Below are 17696 nucleotides of genomic sequence, written 5' to 3'. Positions count from 1 at the left end.
GGAAGCCATGCATGGCATCCTGATGTCCTATAGAAAATGAATTCTGCAATAGTTTGTCGGAGGAATTCAATGAAAGAGGAGTATAGGAAATTAACCAATATTTATTGCTACTTACCCGTAGTAAGAAAATATACTGCTATATGTTTTCTTCAAATGTGATTCACGTTTCGATCAAGTCTCGTATTTTATATTTAATTTCCTTTAAGCAAAAGCAGATAAAAAAAAAAAAAAAAATCAGCGATGGAAAAAGCAATAGTAGAGGCCTATCGGACGCAAGAAATTGAACAACATATTCAAATATGTTTTTTTTTTTGGTTATTCGATCTATGTCTTATATGAATAATCAACTGGAGTTAGGAAACCAGTTATTCGGTATATCCGTTTTGAACTTTGTAAACCGAAACCCAAATCAATGGCGTGACTGGTTAGGAATACGCTTGCTTTCACGTCTCCTTTCATATATTTTATTTCTTCTGGATTTTGCAACAATTAATCTATAAGCGTGAAGTGACTCGGATCTACATAGCAGAAGAAATTATTACATTAGATATAATGAAATAAAATGTGAAGGATAAAATAAAGATAAAAAGAAGTTGTTGAATCCGCGACATCAAGCAGTGTGGACGTACATGGCATATATAAGTATAACGAAGGAAATTGAGTTGTTGATACTTTTATTTTTGTCAACATTGAGTTGTTGATCAAAGACAAAAGATATGTAATATATTGGAATCAAACAATGAAAGAAGACAATAAGAAAGATTGTTTATTTTTAAATAGAAGACATATTTGCATATATAGTCACTTTTTATACGTCCATCAATTTTCTAATACTTTTTAAAAGTGTTAAAAAAATTTCGCATTTTGGTTTGAAACGACGATTTGACTTCTTTATAATTTTTTTGTGTATCTATTCGTACCCAAAACAAACGCCGTATGTAACATAGACAAAATCGTGATGAACAGTATGAAAATGCTAAAGTTTGCTAACACCTTTATATACGAATAAAAATATGAAAAATGACTAAATAATATATATTATTTATTACTCTATATCATCACGTATCTGCTCTCAAGTCTCATCTACCTCTTAATTTTTATTTATTATAATTCTCAAAAAGCTCGGTGATGGGAGAGACAGGCGACGAAGCACAAGGTGTAGAGCAAGCGAGGATTCCTCTGTTAAGGGACAAAAATGCGGCGGAGGAGAAAGAAGGAGAAATATGGGTGGAGACGAAGAAGCTATGGCGGATCGTTGGACCAGCCATCTTCACCAGAATCTCGACCTACTTAGTCTTCGTCATCACTCAAGCCTTCGCTGGCCACCTCGGCGAGCTCGAACTCGCCGCCATCTCCATCGTGAACAACGTCACCATTGGCTTCAACTTCAGCCTCCTCGTATAACTACACACATTTAGAAATTAACCTTTTTAATTAGTTTGGCTTAATTAATCATATGCTATAATTAATGTTTAACTTATGAAGAAACTGTATATATCTTTGCATGCAGCTTGGAATGGCGAGTGCGTTGGAAACGCTGTGCGGTCAAGCGTTTGGAGCGAAGAACTATGACATGTTGGGAGTGTATTTGCAACGATCTTGGATTGTTTCCTTCTTATTCTCCATATTGCTCCTCCCTATGTACTTCTTTGCGTCTCCGATTCTTAAGTTCTTTGGCCAGCCTGACGACATCGCCGAGCTATCTGGTACCATCGCCATTTGGGTTATTCCTATCCATTTTGCGTTTGCCTTCATTTTCCCTCTCAACAGATTCCTCCAATCCCAGCTCAAGAATAAGGTTAGGTAACTTGAGATTTGAAATGTGTTCCGTAGTAGCTAGATAGCTTTTTTTTATTGGTTCTAATAGGTCAGACTTCTTAGTAACGTTTTAAAACTATTTGGATGGTTAATTATTTTGGGGGAACTTACAGGATTTGAATGGTTTGTAATCAGAGTAACGAAAGGAACGTACAACTATTAATAGTGGAGAGATTAGAGGAAAAGATCTCAATTTTAGTTCTATATTATAAAGTAGTTGACTACTAATATTATGTTGTTCTTGTACTCTAGTATTTTCCATAGATTAGTGTTTATTTTTAAAAAAAAATTGGTGAAAATAAGGAGGAAAACATTTATTCATCTAATTCGTTTCCTTCATTTAGGTAACCAGTCACAATCACAAATATATTTTGACAGCTAGTTCTAGCATTTGTAGCATAACCATTTACTCCGAAGTCTAATGACTGAATATTTTCTTGATATTAATATTGCTAAATGTGTTTGGTTGATAAAAATATATATTCTGCTACATTACCAGGTGATTGCAATTTCGTCTGGAGTGGCACTTGTAGTTCACATATTTGTGTGCTTTCTCTTTGTGTACGGTTTTAAACTTGGAGTCATAGGCACCATGGCTACTGTTAACGTGGCGTGGTGGCTTAATATCTTCATAATGTTTACTTACACCACATGCGGTGGTTGTCCTCTCACTTGGACCGGTTTCTCCATGGAAGCTTTCACCGGACTATGGGAATTCGCTAAACTCTCTGTCTCCTCTGGAATCATGATTTGGTATTTATTCGTTAAACGCCACTTGAGTCGCATCTTTTTTTTTTTCTAATATATACATGGATTGCAACACAACTTCTTACGGTTGATATATTTTTTTTTTCTCTTTTGTAACATTCTTACGGTTGATATTTATCGAAACAGTTTGGAGAGTTGGTATTATAAGATTTTAATTGTGATGACTGGAAATCTCAAGGATACAAAAATTGCTGTCGACTCTTTGTCTATATGGTACGTCAAATATTTATCATTTTTTGTTCTTGCTTTCACCATTCTAATTAACGTACATATTTTTCTAAACAAATTTTACAACTTACAATTTTTATCGCCAGTATGTCGATAAATGGTTTGGAGATGATGATCCCGCTTGCTTTCTTCGCCGGGACCGGGTAACCACTAACCAATCTCTTATTTTAATAGCTATCGTACAGATACATTTTAATTTTTTTTTTTGGTTCGGTTGATATTACTCATAATCTAAAGACAGGTTAGATCTGATTATAGTACTCATTAAAATCTGACCATTAAATTTATGGCTGTGTTTGTCAAAAAAAAAAAAGAATTGTTGTGTCAAAATCTTACCATAAAATAGTGTGTCGTCCAAAATTTGTTTTCGCTAGTTTAGTTGATATGTATATATAACAATAATTAATGTGATACCTTGTTTATTATGTAGCGTACGAGTAGCGAATGAATTAGGAGCAGGCAACGGAAATAGAGCAAGATTTGCGATGACCATATCAGTGACACAATCGCTAATCATTGGAATAATATTTTCGGTGCTTGTCTTATTTCTTCATGATCAAATCGGTTGGATTTTCTCTTCAAGTGAAACTGTCATAAAAGCAGTCAATAATCTTTCTATTCTTTTAGCCTTCACGATTCTTCTCAACAGTGTCCAACCGGTTCTTTCCGGTACGCCTCAAAACCAATTTTTGTTGCTACTCCAAATAAACCGGGTCAAAGAATGTATGGTGTGAGTTGGTGACTTTTGATTTTTTTTTTTAATTAGGTGTTGTGGTTGGTTCGGGTTGGCAATCATTTGTGGCATACATAAATTTGGGATGTTACTATGTCATTGGACTTCCACTCGGATTTGTCATGGGCTGGATTTTCAAGTCTGGTGTCAAGGTAACCCGGATTTTATATAATAAATTTCAATATTTGAAGGTTAGTTGTCTCTCTACGTATGTCTATTGTGATTAGGGCATTTGGGCTGGCATGATATTCGGAGGAACCGCGATTCAGACATTGATATTGATTTTTATTGTTACGAGATGTGACTGGGAAGAGGAGGTAACTCAATTTTATTGTTAATTGCTTTTGTTTCGCGTATATGATATCGATTTTCTTCATGTATGACATCTGATACAACTGTTTCGTCATTTGTGTCAAAATCGTAGGCACAAAAAGCAAGTGTTCGTGTTAAGAAATGGTCGGCCTCTGAGACAAGAAATTGAAATGGGCAACTTGTATATATTTGTGTAATATATAGTTTGGTTTTGTAAACCTAAACCGGAAGAATGACTGGTTTGTACCGCTACATACGAATAAGGAATCAAAACCACTTTCATTTTCCAGTATTTTCTTAAGAAGTTTATTTACGTATGAAATCAGTCGTACTTCGGATTAGGTTTATAATGATCCCATGTTCAAGCGAAAATCTAACCATAAGGGATTAGATTTAGAACTTTAAGCATGCAATATGGTAGATGGTAGTTTTGGTTTGGATAAAGTAAAACATATTATAGACAAGTTTGAACGGACATGAAGAAAATGTGCTAATTTCAAGATTGATACCACTTTATGAAAGTGGTAAATCCACAAGAGTTTTTAAAAAGAAAGATAGAATGAGGAAAATTTTCATTAATTTATAAGAGTGGGTCAGAGGGAGTGATAGCTTTTTAAGACGGAACATTAATTATAAACGATAGAAAACTGATTTAAAAGGTAGGAAAAGATTTTGTTGAATCCATGACATCAAGCGATTGTGGACGTGAGTGGCATGTAAAACGAGGGAGATTGAGTTGTTGATCAAAGACAAATATTATATGGAGTATGAAAAAGTACTATATAAGCAAAACTGTTAAAATAATACAGATTTGTATATTGTTTTTAAAAAAATTAATGATACAGAACAGCAAATCATATAGATTTGTATTATTCTGTGGGTCCAAATCATAACAGCAAATCAGATATAGTGTTAAACAAATGGAATATGTGTAGTAATTAGTATAAACTAAGCGGAACTTAAAGGAACAAATGATACAGAATGAATGGAATACAAATTGAATGTCAAAACTAATAGGTAAAATACATCTCAAATTTTGAATAACTTTTCTAAAATTTAGAGTGATTGAATTTTTTCCTATGATAAAATTGTATCATCTATAATATTAACTAGTAATTTAAAAAAAAAATTAATATATGTTTTGGAAAAGGTTATTAAATAAATGAAGAGAACAAGGACGCACCGCATTTGGTATCAACAACAGTATAATTTGTTCCACAAATGATATAATTTAATTTGTTCTTATTTTTTTATCGTCTTGATTGAAAATACACATGCAGATCCTATTATTGGTTGAATTGCGACAGAAAAGTAGTTTAAACAAAACAAAACAAAACATAACAAAAAAGCATGAAGGTAGTGGGGTCTCTACTCAAGAGGCTTTAGAATATCTACATCAGAGGATCAAGAGAGGTTCATGGCACAGTTTTTGAGACAAAAGAGCTTAATTTTAAAGAGACAGTGTCATCTCGACGAACCTGAAGAGACGGTATCATCCGAAATGGAGCATTCTGATTGATTGAAAATTATAATTTTCAAATTAAATAAAAAAAAATTATTATTATATTCTGGTGAACCCCTCTCTTAGTCTCATCTAATATCTTCACTCTCTCGTCACGATCGTTAAAATCGAGAAAATGGGAGAGAGAGAAGAAGAAGCAGAAGGTGTGGATAAGGCAAGGATTCCTCTGTTAAGGGATGAAGATGAAGCGAAGGAGGAAGATGGAGAAACAAAGAGAGAGATATGGATGGAGACAAAGAAGCTATGGCGTATCGTTGGACCAGCCATATTCACCAGAGTCTCGACCTACTCGATCTTTGTCATCACTCAGGCCTTTGCTGGCCACCTCGGCGAGCTCGAACTCGCCGCCATCTCCATCATCAATAACGTCATCATCGGCTTCAACCTCGGCCTCCTCGTATATGCACACACATATAGAAATCTTTTTTGGGCTTATATGCCATAATTAGTGTTTAACTTATCAAGAAACTATATGTATCTTTACATGCAGCTTGGAATGGCAAGTGCGTTGGAAACGCTGTGCGGTCAAGCGTTTGGAGCGAAGAAGTATGAGATGTTGGGAGTGTATATGCAGCGATCTTGGATTGTTCTCTTCTTATTCTCAATCTTGCTCCTCCCTATGTACTTCTTTGCGTCTCCGATTCTTAAGTTCTTCGGCCAGCCTGACGACATCGCCGAGCTCTCTGGTACCATCGCTGTTTGGGCCATTCCTACCCATTTCGCGTTTGCCTTCTTCTTCCCTCTCAGCCGATTCTATCAATGTCAGCTCAAGAATAAGGTATGTAGGTTAATAATACAATATGTTGTATACGTAGTCTTTAAAAATTGAGGTTTATCTTGGGGCACATAAAGGAACATTGAATAATTAAATAGTGAAAAAAACAGTAACTGATGATAAGAGGATTAAACTATTACAACTTTAGTTCTACATCTATATAAAGTTCAAATTTGCAATACTATGTTGTTCCTGTACTCTGCTATTTTAAGAATAATTACTGTATGTATTTTTTTTTGGGAACATTTTCGTTATTACTGTATTTTATTGATCGGTGGAAATAATGAGAAAATTTTGTTTTCACCTAATTCGTTTCTTATGTTTAGGTAACCAGATCACAAGAACAGTTATTATTTGGCAGCTGGTTCTAGTATTTGTACCATAACGATTTACTTCGAAATCTAATGATACATGGATATTTTCTTGATTTAATTATACTGCTTTTTGACCAAAAAAAAAAAAAAAAATTATACTGCTTAATGTGTTTGGTTAACATTCTCTTATACAATACTAGGTGATTGCAATTTCGTCTGCTGTGGCACTTGTAGCTCACATATTTGTGTGCTGGCTTTTTGTGTACGGTCTTAAACTTGGAGTCATAGGGACCATGGCTACTGTTAATTTGTCATGGTGGCTCAATGTCTTCATCTTATTTACTTACGCCACTTGCGGCAATTGTCCACTAACTTGGACCGGTTACTCCATCGAAGCTTTCACCGAACTATGGGAATTCGCTAAGCTCTCTGCTTCCTCTGGACTCATGCTTTGGTATTACTCTTTATACGTCACTTGTGTCGCATTATTTTTCTTTTAGTTGACGGGAACATACTTCTTACGGTAGATTTTTATCGAGACAGCTTGGAGTATTGGTATTATAGGATTTTGATTGTGATGACTGGAAATCTGGAGGATACAAAAATTGCTGTCGATGCTTTGTCTATATGGTACGTCACATGCATATATAGTACTTTTGGAGATTCATAAATAATTTCATATATTATGTATGAAATTTTTTTATCACATTTTCCTCTCAAATCTTTTTCTGAACAAATATTATAACTACAATATTCATCGGCAGCATGTCGATAAATGGTTTGGAGATGATGATTCCACTTGCTTTCTTTGCCGGGACCGGGTAACCAATTGATACTTTGAATTTCGTTAGTTCAGTTTTTTTATTCATGATTAATTAAAGAGCCTTTAAATATGGTTAGACTAGTTTTTGGCTTATAAATACTCGTTTAGAAGATTGAATTTGTATTTGTAGTGTACGAGTGGCGAATGAATTAGGAGCAGGCAACGGGAAAAAGGCAAGATTTGCAATGATCATATCAGTGATGCAATCATTAATCATTGGAATAATATTTTCGGTGCTCGTAGTATATCTTCGTGATCAAATTGGTTGGATTTTCTCTTCAAGTGAAATTGTAATAAACGCAGTGAATAATCTCTCCATTCTTTTAGCCTTTACGATTCTGCTCAACAGTGTCCAACCGGTTCTTTCCGGTACGTCACACAATATGCGTTTATCTCAAGATTAAAACCGGATCAACGGTTTGGGTGTTGAGTGTTTCACTTTTGATTAGGAGTTGCGGTTGGTTCGGGTTGGCAATCATTCGTGGCATACATAAATTTAGGATGTTACTATTTCATTGGACTTCCGCTTGGATTTGTCATGGGTTGGATTTTCAAGTCTGGTGTTAGAGTAAGTCAATTTTCTTTATTTATCAAAGTTTTGATATTTGAAATTAAGTTCTCTCTATCCACATATGTCTATTCTGATTAATGTTAATAGGGCATTTGGGCTGGTATGATATTCGGAGGAACCACGATTCAGACTTTGATATTAATTTTTATAGTTATGAGATGTGACTGGGAGAAAGAGGTAACACTTTTTTTTTTATTGTTCACGTACTGTGTATGATTTGTTATAAATATGTGTGTTAATGTGATTGTTTCGTCATTTATTTCAAATTTGTAGGCACATAAAGCAAGTGTTCGCGTTGAAAAATGGTCAAATTCAGAGGCAAGAAAGTGAAGATAGCATTGAAGATTATTAATAAGTATTTCGGACTTTTCGCACCAAATATCATTCATGGCCACGGATTTTAAAAAAATTCGGACCTTTCTAAATTATTTAGAACTAGCCACTGAATATCATTTGCCAATCTGTGACCAGTATGCTTATCTTAAAAATAAAAAAAAAAATCTAAGTATCGTGCGCGCGTATATGATCAAAGTTTTTGACAAATTGGCCATATTGATTCCTGAAACAACAAATCCAATATCATTCCATAAACCTCAAATTAAGCATAATTACATTCAATATCGAAGTCAACCCGGCCACGTTGACTCGTTTATTACACTCCATTCATTATTCACGAGTACCCTAAAGACCAAAACGTTGGCTAGCTCTTCAAGTTCTAGTTTTAATCTGGAGTTCTCTACTATGTACATCAAAGTTGGCCAAGCCAATAATTTCTCACGTATTATCAATTCTCTCTCAGTCAAATTGGTTGGGGTATTGAAGTCCCGGCCCATATATATGGTTGGGAATTGAAGTTTGAAGTTAATGATTTTTTATAGAATTTTAAAGATTAGATTTAAAATTTACTAATCAGAATCTGACACATCTCCCAGTTTACTAAACAAAATGCAAGCAAACTGAAGTTCCATAAACTTCAATACATTTATGTGTTATATGTTATTTTCATAATTGTGTTTGCTATGTTAAATACTTAGATGGGATGATGATGATGTTTATTAAATATGATTATATGTCTATAATTTGGTCCTTCTATAAATCTAAGATTTATGGTCATACAAGGAAAAAAATACTTATATGGTTTTATACAGAAAAAATATATATAAACGAAACACGAGAGTCACGAGACTTTTTTTTTTGTTTTTGGTCTACGAGACTATCTATCTTTGTATAGTAATAGTTAAATTAAATTTCTAGCTCCGTACGTCACTGGTGTGGGCCGTGTGGCGCACGTCGTGGCGTCGTCTCCACTCATGGCAAATAAATCACCACATCACGTATATGTTCCCTCATCTACTCTACTTTCTTGATTTTTTTAATTTATTTACAGAAAGATCGGCGATGGGAGACAAAGACGACGAAGCAGAAGGTGTAGAGACGACGAGAATTCCCCTACTAAGGGATCAAAATGCGACGGAGGAGGAAGGCGGAGAGATAAAGAGAAGAATATGGACGGAGATGAAGAAGCTATGGCGTATCGTTGGACCAGCCATATTCACAAGAGCCTCGACCTACTCGATCCTCGTCATCACTCAGGCGTTCGCTGGCCACCTCGGCGAGCTCGAACTCGCCGCCATCTCCATCGTCAACAACGTCATCATCGGATTCAACTTCGGCCTCCTCGTATATACCACACGCACACATGATATAAACATTTTCTCTTGACTTATATTATATAGTGTTTAATTTATGAAGAAATATATATATATATATATATATATATATATATATGCAGCTTGGAATGGCGAGTGCGTTGGAAACGCTGTGCGGTCAAGCGTTTGGAGCCAAGAAGTATGACATGTTGGGAGTATATATGCAACGATCTTGGATTGTTCTGTTTTTATGCTCCGTCTTGCTCCTCCCTATGTACATCTTTACGTCCCCAATTCTTAAGTTCTTCGGCCAGCCTGACGACATCGCAGAGCTCTCCGGTATTATCGCCGTTTGGGTCATTCCTGTCCATTTTGCATTTGCCTTCTTTTTCCCTCTTAATCGATTCCTCCAATGCCAGCTCAAGAATATGGTATGTAACTTCAGTTTTTAAAGGTTACTCCAAGTGTTTTGTGGACCAGAGGGCTCTGCTTTTGGGGTAGATGGTGTGAATCTTGATAAATTTTTTGCAATAGATATAGAAAAAAAACAAAAAAAGGTCTCCATCCGCTACCACTATTCAAAAAAGCCTTAAAACGTGTTATTGAAAATAGTTAGAGAGTAATTTTGGTACACAAAAATATATATAACATAATTATTTAACAAAAAAAAATTATAATCAAATGCTGTCCAATTAGAGTAACAAGATTTACTTTCTGTTGTACATTGTAAACAATAATATTGTTCTTGTCCGTTGATTTTTAGATAGAGTAAGGAAGAAACATTTCCCACTATTTTCTTTCTGGCTGGTAACAATAATAACAATAATGAGGAAAACTTTTGTTTTCCCACCAAAATTCATTTCCTTCATTTCGGTAACCGATTATTTGACAGCTGGTTCTAGCACTTCTTCTTTGATCGTAACGATTTACTCCGAAATCTAGCAAGTCTGATGATGCTTGGTTAATATTCTCTTACATTGCCACCAGGTGCTTGCATTTACGGCTGGAGTAGTACTTGTAGTTCACATATTTGTGTGCTGGCTTTTTGTGTACGGTCTTAAACTGGAGTCATAGGGACCATGGCTACTGTTAACGTGTCATGGTGGCTCAATGTCTTAATCTTATATACTTATGCCACTTGCGGAGGTTGTCCGGTCACTTGGACCGGTTACTCCATCGAAGCTTTCACCGAACTATGGGAATTCGCTAAGCTCTCTGCTTCTTCCGGAATCATGCTTTGGTACTGTATTAGTTAAACGCCATTTGCTTTGCATTTATTTTTTTGGTTAACTAATGGAAACACAACTTCTTACGGTAGATTTTTATCGAAACAGCTTGGAGAGTTGGTATTATAAGATTTTGATTGTGATGACTGGGAATCTGAAGGATACAAAAATTGCTGTCGACTCTTTGTCTATATGGTACGTCAAATATACATTGGAGGTTGATATATTACTTTATATGAACTTTTTTTATATCTCCCATCACATTTTGTTCTGAACAAAGCTATAATTATGATTGTCATTGGCAGCATGTCGATAAATGGTTTGGAAATGATGATCCCAATTGCTTTCCTCGCCGGAACCGGGTATAACCAATCTTTCATCTTTATTTATAAGTAGTACTTTAACTTTTTTTAGACTTTTTTAGTTCAGTTTATATGATTCATGATTTAATGGCTGGATAGATGTGGTTAGACTAGTTCATGGCTTATAAATAACCGTTTATAAGATCAATTCTATATTAGGTGTGCATAGTATATTTTGAATAGGTGAATATAATGAGTCATAAAAATTTTACTATTCAAAATGTATGGTCGTGTCGGGCGGAAAAGTGTGTTGTCCTAAATAAGTTATTGCTTGTTGCTATACAATTGATTGGCCATGTGTCTATAATAACAATGATTGATATGAAAACATGTTTTTGTAGTGTACGAGTGGCGAATGAATTAGGAGCAGGCAATGGAAAAAAAGCAAGATTTGCGATGATTATATCAGTGATACAATCGTTAATCATTGGAATAATATTTTCAGTGCTTATAGTATTTCTTCATGATCAAATCGGCTGGATTTTCTCTTCAAGTGAAATCGTCATAAAAGCAGTCAATGATCTCTCTATTCTTTTAGCATTTACGATTCTTCTCAACAGTGTCCAACCGGTTCTTTCCGGTACGCCTCATAAACAAATTACCTTTTTTTATTATCCCAAACTGAGTAAACGGTTTATGCGTTGACTTTTTGACTTTTGATTAGGAGTTGCAATTGGTTCGGGTTGGCAATCCTTTGTGGCATACATAAATTTGGGATGTTACTATTTCATTGGACTTCCTCTCGGATTTGTCATGGGCTGGATTTTCAAGTTTGGTGTCAAGGTAACCCATTTTTTCTTTATTTATTTGATATCAAATTTTTCTTTATTTATTTGATATCAAAACTAGCAATCTTTTTTTTCTTCTAAACAACTAGCAATTAATAAAGTTAATTTCTACATATCTATATTGTTTTTTTCTTTGGTGATAGGGCATTTGGGCTGGTATGATATTTGGAGGAACCGCGATTCAGACTTTGATATTGATTTTTATAGTTATCAGATGTGACTGGGAGAAAGAGGTAACTTAATTCCCTTTTTGTTTATTGCTTCGGGTTTGCGTCTATGGTTTTTTCATGTGTATGTCTTCTAACAATTGTTTTGTCGTTTATTTCAAAATTTTAGGCACAAAAGGCAAGTGTTCGCGTTAAGAAATGGTCCGTCGCAAACCCAAGAAATTGAAGATTGTAAATTAACTAGACATATACATTCCAAAAGTTAGTTAATTCAGCTCTAATGAGCAAACATATCGCATCATTTCAATGACGGTTTTTGTATTGTTAATGAATATTGAGTAAAGTAGACCCAACTAAATGGTCAACTAGTGTATCGGTGTAGTATCTGGTTCGGTATTCTAAGCCGGAACCGGAGTAATGGCCGATTTGTTTTCTTTATGAATATTGAATACAATAAGAAATTCAGCACACTTTCACTTCACAAATTTCGTTATTTACATACGGAATCACTATTACTTTTTTTTTTCTTGTCTTTGTGAATAAGGAAGAAATTAAGCATAATAATAATAAAAAAAAAACACATCCCTTTCCAGACAAAAACCAAACTAAAACGTGAACCGTTGATATGTATGTTCGTAGCAAGACTCCTTACCAAGTGTAAACCGGATCTTTTCTCGCCTAACTGGGCCAACCAGTTGTCAAATGTTATGTATATAGGCTGAACCGGACCGGTTCATTAGTTAATCCCATGGGGTCATCAAATGTTACCCACTCAGAATCACAATTTACAACCTCGTCCGTTGCTGACTCGGAGTCGCTGAATATTACCCATTCGGTCTGAACCGAACATGCCAATTCGACCATCTCCTCATCGTCATTAACCGTAGTCTGAACCGAACCGGAAAATTCAACCATCGCCCTATCGTTAATTACCGTCTCGGCCTTCAAAATCTCCACCATACACCAAAAATCTTCTGCCAAACGTCTGCAACGCCAAAATAATCCACTCAGACTCTTCTTGCATTCTTCAATTCTCAACAAAACCAACCTCAAATCGTTTGAACCGGAATCACCAACAGCTTCGATACCCGGTTTAATCAATCTTTCACTCAACACTTGAAGCCGTATCATAACCAATCTCACAACCGTGAAGTAGTCTTGAATCACGAGCTCTCTGATCTCGTCAACGATCTTGTTTTGGAACAAAGGTGGAGTCTCCGGTCTGGTGCATATATGTTCAAAGAAACTCACAAGAGATTCTGTTTGTCTCATTATAAACCCGGTTTTATAAGACGAAACACAATCTTTCTCTATAGATTTCTCTTTTGAGCTCTCCAATAGATTTGGAAAAGACCCTAATACCTTCGAAATCCATGAGAGACGATCCAAATATAATGCATACCTAAAATAAACATATAAATGTTATAATATCCACAGTCGGTATGGACCAGTTCAAATAATTTTTTTTAGTCCAGAAAATTAGATAGATGTCAAAATCAAAAATAAAAATAAAATAAAAAAGGAAATATACCATTTAACCCATCGAGACAACTCTATGGTGAGATTAGAAGAAACGTCGGAGAAATCATTTAGTTTTAGATTGTTCCGTCCACGATCAAGTCCTTGGAAATTGTCTCTCGATGATTTGATAAGTTTGTGGAAGACGATGAGAGATTTGGTGGCCACGAAAGCGTCCTTTGTGACTCGCAACCTCCACATAACCGCCGCGAAAGCTGCCGGACCATGACGGCTGTTGGAGTAAGAGATAACGTCGGAGACATAGTTGCTATCGGGTGGTTTGTGACAAGTATGAGTCGTTGATTTCAAAAGGGCTAAGTGAATGTTCTTGACGGCTTTAGAACTGAAACTATGAAACAATCTGACTTTGCCTATTGAAGCTTTGTCTTTGACTTTCCCGATTATGAGAGATTTTAGTTTTGTCATTCTCTTAGCGGAAAGGAAAGAATAAGAAACGAAACTGCCTCGTTTGATTACTTATGTGTTTGATTTCTTGTAGGCGTCAAGGTTTGATTCGTTTTTCTTTTCTCTGATAGTTTCCTTTTTTATTTTAGGAAAAATAATCTTAATATATCATATATGTGGCTATGCTTCTGAAAATATCCATATTTGATTATTTCCTTTTTCCACTCTTAGTTTTGTATATATCTTCTATTTCCAAAGCCGTCAGTTCATTTTTTTAACCTACTACTATACTATTAAACAGGACAAGTTCATAGTCAACGTCACATATCAGACCAACTATAATATTATTTGCTAACGTAATAATAATTTTTAATAATAACTTGTAAAATGTTATATATCATATCAATAAAGAAAATTAGAAACCATAAAAGCTAAGAGATCACCAAAGATTTGGCATTTGAACCATCTGCCGACATAGTCTACTCAATTGCCAAAGATAGTTTTGTAAGATTAAGCTAAAATAACTTGGGGTTGATGTATTAGGTGATTTGGCAATTGAGTATATTTAAGTTGCTCCATGGTTTTTTTTTTTTTTTTTTTACAGAAAAAATTGAACATAAAATATGTCGGTAGATGGCGCAATTGCACAACTAGCCACAAGCGAATTCAATTCACACTAAACAAACAAAAAATGTCGTCCCCAAAATTTTTAAATTATCAGTATGAATTTATATATCAATAAAAATATGTTGAGACCAAACTGGTAAAGTCTAGCTTGCATCTATAAGAATAATTCATCTATTATTGTTATATGTGCCATTCGGCATTGACCATAGTTTAGAGCATGCTGGCTGGATGGTCGTCGTCTCTTACATGCGATTGCCTTGGGCTTGAGAGTTTTTTTTTTTTTTTGGGGCCTGAGAGTTTCGTAATACTAACATCAATATCAGCCTTCGGATTTATCTAACTTATCAGAACTTCAACGGCTCTAGCAAAAGACAAACTCTAGATTCAATTTGAGATGAGAAACGACCACAATTAGGATCCATATAGCTTAACAATTGAAGGCTATAGAATCCAAGTTTATTATAATTTATTTTGTTCCAACTTCCAAGTATAAATATGGATTACTCATTACATCAACCCAAAAAAAGAGTTTCTGAGTTTTTGTACATGTCTTTTTTTTTTAATTATGAAAAATATTTCAATTTTCAATGTCATTAATTTCTGGAAATAAATCGGACGACACACATTCGTGTAAAAAAAAAAAAGAAAAAATACTCGGGCGCTACAAAAGTGATTCTGATTGGTCAGTAAACAATGACGCGGATAGCAAAGATACAAACAATCTTAACCGTCGATAATCCAGAAGATCTAACGGTTCAAAAACCAAATACATCCTCTCTCCCTTCAACCCTTATAAATAACACATCCCATCCTCGCTCAATGCACACCGATCACATTCTCTGCAAATCAAAAATTAAATTGAGTAACATTCCTTTTTAAGATAATCGCAAATGGCTCGTACCAAGCAAACCGCAAGGAAATCCACCGGAGGAAAGGCTCCAAGGAAGCAGCTCGCGACGAAGGCGGCGAGGAAATCGGCTCCGGCTACCGGAGGAGTGAAGAAGCCACACAGATTCCGTCCAGGAACGGTGGCGTTGAGAGAGATCAGGAAGTATCAGAAGAGCACAGAGCTTCTGATTCGCAAGCTTCCTTTCCAGAGACTTGTTCGTGAGATCGCTCAGGATTTCAAGACGGATCTGAGGTTCCAGAGCAGCGCCGTCGCGGCTCTTCAGGAGGCAGCTGAGGCTTACTTGGTTGGTCTGTTCGAGGATACTAACCTTTGTGCGATTCACGCTAAGAGGGTTACAATCATGCCTAAGGATATTCAGCTTGCGAGGAGGATTAGAGGCGAGAGGGCTTAAGTGAAAGAAGAAGACGATCTCTACATTCTAGTCTAGCAATGCATTTGCTACTTTTGGGTTTCACTTGTTTGCCTCTTATCTCGGATATGTAAATCCTTTTTAACTATTGTCACGGTTTTAGATTTGGTTTACGAGTGTCTGTAGTCTTTTGCTTAGATTTGTCTTTAAGTTGTTCGATGCAATGCGCAAATGAGTATCAATCTACTGTTATTATAAATTCTACCACAATTTCAATTTGTCAATTTAGATTCAGTTATAGTACTATTATTTGCAGTATTTCGCTTTGAGTTTGCTTCCAGATCTATGATATACGTCAAAGTAGTTTACTCTATCTGCAACATTCAAGATTCTCAGCTCAAATTTTTGATTCAAATTACAAATAATCAAACAAAAAAGTTTATCAGAAGTAAAATTTTAGAACATGTTCTCATGCCGTCACAGCCAAAAATCGTTAATTTCTGTCCTGTAGAGATTTAATTTCTCTTAATTATTTAGTTATTTCACAGATTTATAATCAGTAAGAAGCGCGATCGTATGTCCTGTAGAGATTTAATTTCTCTTAATTATTTAGTTATTTCACAGATTTATAGAGTAAAATATTTTCTCGGATTTGTAACGCGAAGTACAAAAAGTTTACTAACTATTTGAAATAAGTTCGTTCTGAACTTCTGATATTTGTCCAAAATTTTCAAGTGGCGCTAAAAACTTGAAAAAAATTTGGAAGAAGCGCAAAAGGTAGCGTGTTCTGGAAAAGGATGATTTTAATTGGTTGATAATACATCACACGGATAGGTGATCGGAGTGTTTTAATTAGTTGATAAAGGAATCACACGGATTGAAATCCTCAGCCGTCGATACTACTTTTAATCCAACGGACAAGACAATACTTTTCCCTCCAAAACAAAATTTCAGGAAAACTCCCTCCAAGTTTTTTACTCCAGTTTTTTAGCTCACCGCCAATTTCTCTTCCCATAAAAGCAACCCATCTTCTCCTCTACTCTTCATCACCAAATTTCGCATTCTCTTTCTCTAGAAGAAGAAAATTCGACCAATTAGCTTCTTCGTAGTGATTGTTTGATTTCGTAATGGCTAGAACCAAGCAAACAGCTAGGAAGTCCACCGGAGGCAAAGCCCCAAGGAAGCAGCTTGCGACGAAGGCGGCGAGGAAATCCGCTCCGGCCACTGGTGGAGTCAAGAAGCCGCACAGATTCCGTCCAGGAACTGTGGCTTTGAGAGAGATCAGGAAGTATCAGAAGAGCACTGAGCTTCTGATCCGTAAGCTTCCGTTCCAGCGTCTGGTTCGTGAGATTGCTCAGGATTTCAAGACGGATCTGAGGTTCCAGAGCAGCGCCGTCGCTGCGTTACAAGAGGCGGCCGAGGCTTACCTTGTTGGTCTGTTCGAGGATACTAACCTTTGTGCGATTCACGCCAAGAGGGTCACCATCATGCCTAAGGATATCCAGCTCGCAAGGAGGATCAGAGGTGAAAGAGCTTGAAGACTCTTGTGCGATCTAGCTTTGTTTAGTTCGTTAATGGGCAGTTTATTTCTGGGATTTTTATTTGCGTTTAGCTAATGGGTTCTTAGAAGTGTAGAGCTTTGCTCGTTTCTTATTCTGGGTTTGTTTAGATTACGCCTTTGTTAGGATAGTACTCAAGATGTTCGACGAAATGTCCCAACCAGAGTTTCTTTTGTTTATTATAACTTATTGCCCAATTTACTTGAAATATTTTGTTTTTCTTTAATTTATGTACGGGTCTCTACGCGTTAAATCGCTCAATCTTTGTAGTT

The 17696-nt window shown here is 35.7% G+C and overlaps 4 protein-coding genes and 1 pseudogene across 5 annotated transcripts; 4 read left to right on the top strand and 1 right to left on the bottom strand.

Annotated features, from left to right (window-relative positions):
- Positions 1-1086: 1086 nt before the first annotated feature.
- On the top strand, positions 1087-4128 carry LOC18016851 (protein DETOXIFICATION 28). Its single transcript, XM_006399475.2, has 9 exons — positions 1087-1398; positions 1511-1798; positions 2318-2571; positions 2713-2799; positions 2901-2957; positions 3245-3483; positions 3581-3699; positions 3775-3864; positions 3972-4128. Exons 1-9 carry the CDS (start codon positions 1129-1131, stop codon positions 4026-4028), a joined length of 1461 nt encoding a protein of 486 aa, XP_006399538.1. The 5' UTR covers positions 1087-1128; the 3' UTR covers positions 4029-4128.
- Positions 4129-5496: 1368 nt separating this feature from the next.
- LOC18016850 (protein DETOXIFICATION 28) lies at positions 5497-8324 on the top strand. 2 transcript variants are annotated; one of them, XM_024155714.1, is made up of 9 exons: positions 5497-5778; positions 5872-6159; positions 6671-6924; positions 7035-7100; positions 7235-7291; positions 7424-7662; positions 7743-7861; positions 7952-8041; positions 8138-8324. In XM_024155714.1, the coding sequence occupies exons 1-9, from the start codon at positions 5497-5499 to the stop codon at positions 8192-8194; spliced, it is 1452 nt and encodes a 483-aa protein (XP_024011482.1). In that variant the 3' UTR covers positions 8195-8324. The 2 variants fall into 2 exon arrangements, with proteins under 2 accessions (XP_024011482.1, XP_006399537.1); XM_006399474.2 differs by having other exon boundaries at positions 7014-7100.
- A 753-nt stretch (positions 8325-9077) lies between these two features.
- Positions 9078-12526, top strand: LOC112086683 (annotated as a pseudogene).
- A 49-nt stretch (positions 12527-12575) lies between these two features.
- Positions 12576-14125, bottom strand: LOC18016848 (putative clathrin assembly protein At5g10410). Its single transcript, XM_006399472.2, has 2 exons — positions 13588-14125; positions 12576-13458 (listed from the first exon to the last, which is right to left on the bottom strand). Exons 1-2 carry the CDS (start codon positions 13998-14000, stop codon positions 12762-12764), a joined length of 1110 nt encoding a protein of 369 aa, XP_006399535.1. The 5' UTR covers positions 14001-14125; the 3' UTR covers positions 12576-12761.
- A 1308-nt stretch (positions 14126-15433) lies between these two features.
- LOC18016847 (histone H3-like centromeric protein CSE4) lies at positions 15434-17652 on the top strand. The gene is made up of 2 exons (XM_006399471.2): positions 15434-15904; positions 16981-17652. The coding sequence occupies exons 1-2, from the start codon at positions 15497-15499 to the stop codon at positions 17401-17403; spliced, it is 831 nt and encodes a 276-aa protein (XP_006399534.2). The 5' UTR covers positions 15434-15496; the 3' UTR covers positions 17404-17652.
- Positions 17653-17696: the final 44 nt, after the last annotated feature.

Source organism: Eutrema salsugineum, unplaced genomic scaffold, assembly GCF_000478725.1.
Source record: "Eutrema salsugineum unplaced genomic scaffold, Eutsalg1_0 scaffold_2, whole genome shotgun sequence".
NCBI lineage: Eukaryota > Viridiplantae > Streptophyta > Magnoliopsida > Brassicales > Brassicaceae > Eutrema > Eutrema salsugineum.
The sequence above is the reverse complement of the archived record's forward strand: the minus strand, read 5'-3'. Positions and strand labels throughout refer to the sequence as shown.

What these genes read in the sequence shown, in the direction of transcription:
- LOC18016851 (XM_006399475.2), top strand. Translation starts at nt 1,129, where the DNA reads ATGGGAGAGACAGGCGACGAAGCACAAGGTGTAGAGCAAGCGAGGATT. An exon ending in TCCTCTGGAATCATGATTTG is followed by an intron (nt 2,572 to 2,712) that starts GTATTTATTCGT and finishes TTATCGAAACAG; the next exon opens with TTTGGAGAGTTGGTATTATA. An exon ending in GTCGACTCTTTGTCTATATG is followed by an intron (nt 2,800 to 2,900) that starts GTACGTCAAATA and finishes TTTTATCGCCAG; the next exon opens with TATGTCGATAAATGGTTTGG.
- LOC18016850 (XM_006399474.2), top strand. Translation starts at nt 5,497, where the DNA reads ATGGGAGAGAGAGAAGAAGAAGCAGAAGGTGTGGATAAGGCAAGGATT. An exon ending in TCCTCTGGACTCATGCTTTG is followed by an intron (nt 6,925 to 7,013) that starts GTATTACTCTTT and finishes TTATCGAGACAG; the next exon opens with CTTGGAGTATTGGTATTATA. An exon ending in GTCGATGCTTTGTCTATATG is followed by an intron (nt 7,101 to 7,234) that starts GTACGTCACATG and finishes ATTCATCGGCAG; the next exon opens with CATGTCGATAAATGGTTTGG.
- LOC18016848 (XM_006399472.2), bottom strand. Translation starts at nt 14,000, where the DNA reads ATGACAAAACTAAAATCTCTCATAATCGGGAAAGTCAAAGACAAAGCT. An exon ending in TTGTCTCGATGGGTTAAATG is followed by an intron (nt 13,459 to 13,587) that starts GTATATTTCCTT and finishes TGTTTATTTTAG; the next exon opens with GTATGCATTATATTTGGATC.
- LOC18016847 (XM_006399471.2), top strand. Translation starts at nt 15,497, where the DNA reads ATGGCTCGTACCAAGCAAACCGCAAGGAAATCCACCGGAGGAAAGGCT. An exon ending in GGATTAGAGGCGAGAGGGCT is followed by an intron (nt 15,905 to 16,980) that starts TAAGTGAAAGAA and finishes TCGTAGTGATTG; the next exon opens with TTTGATTTCGTAATGGCTAG.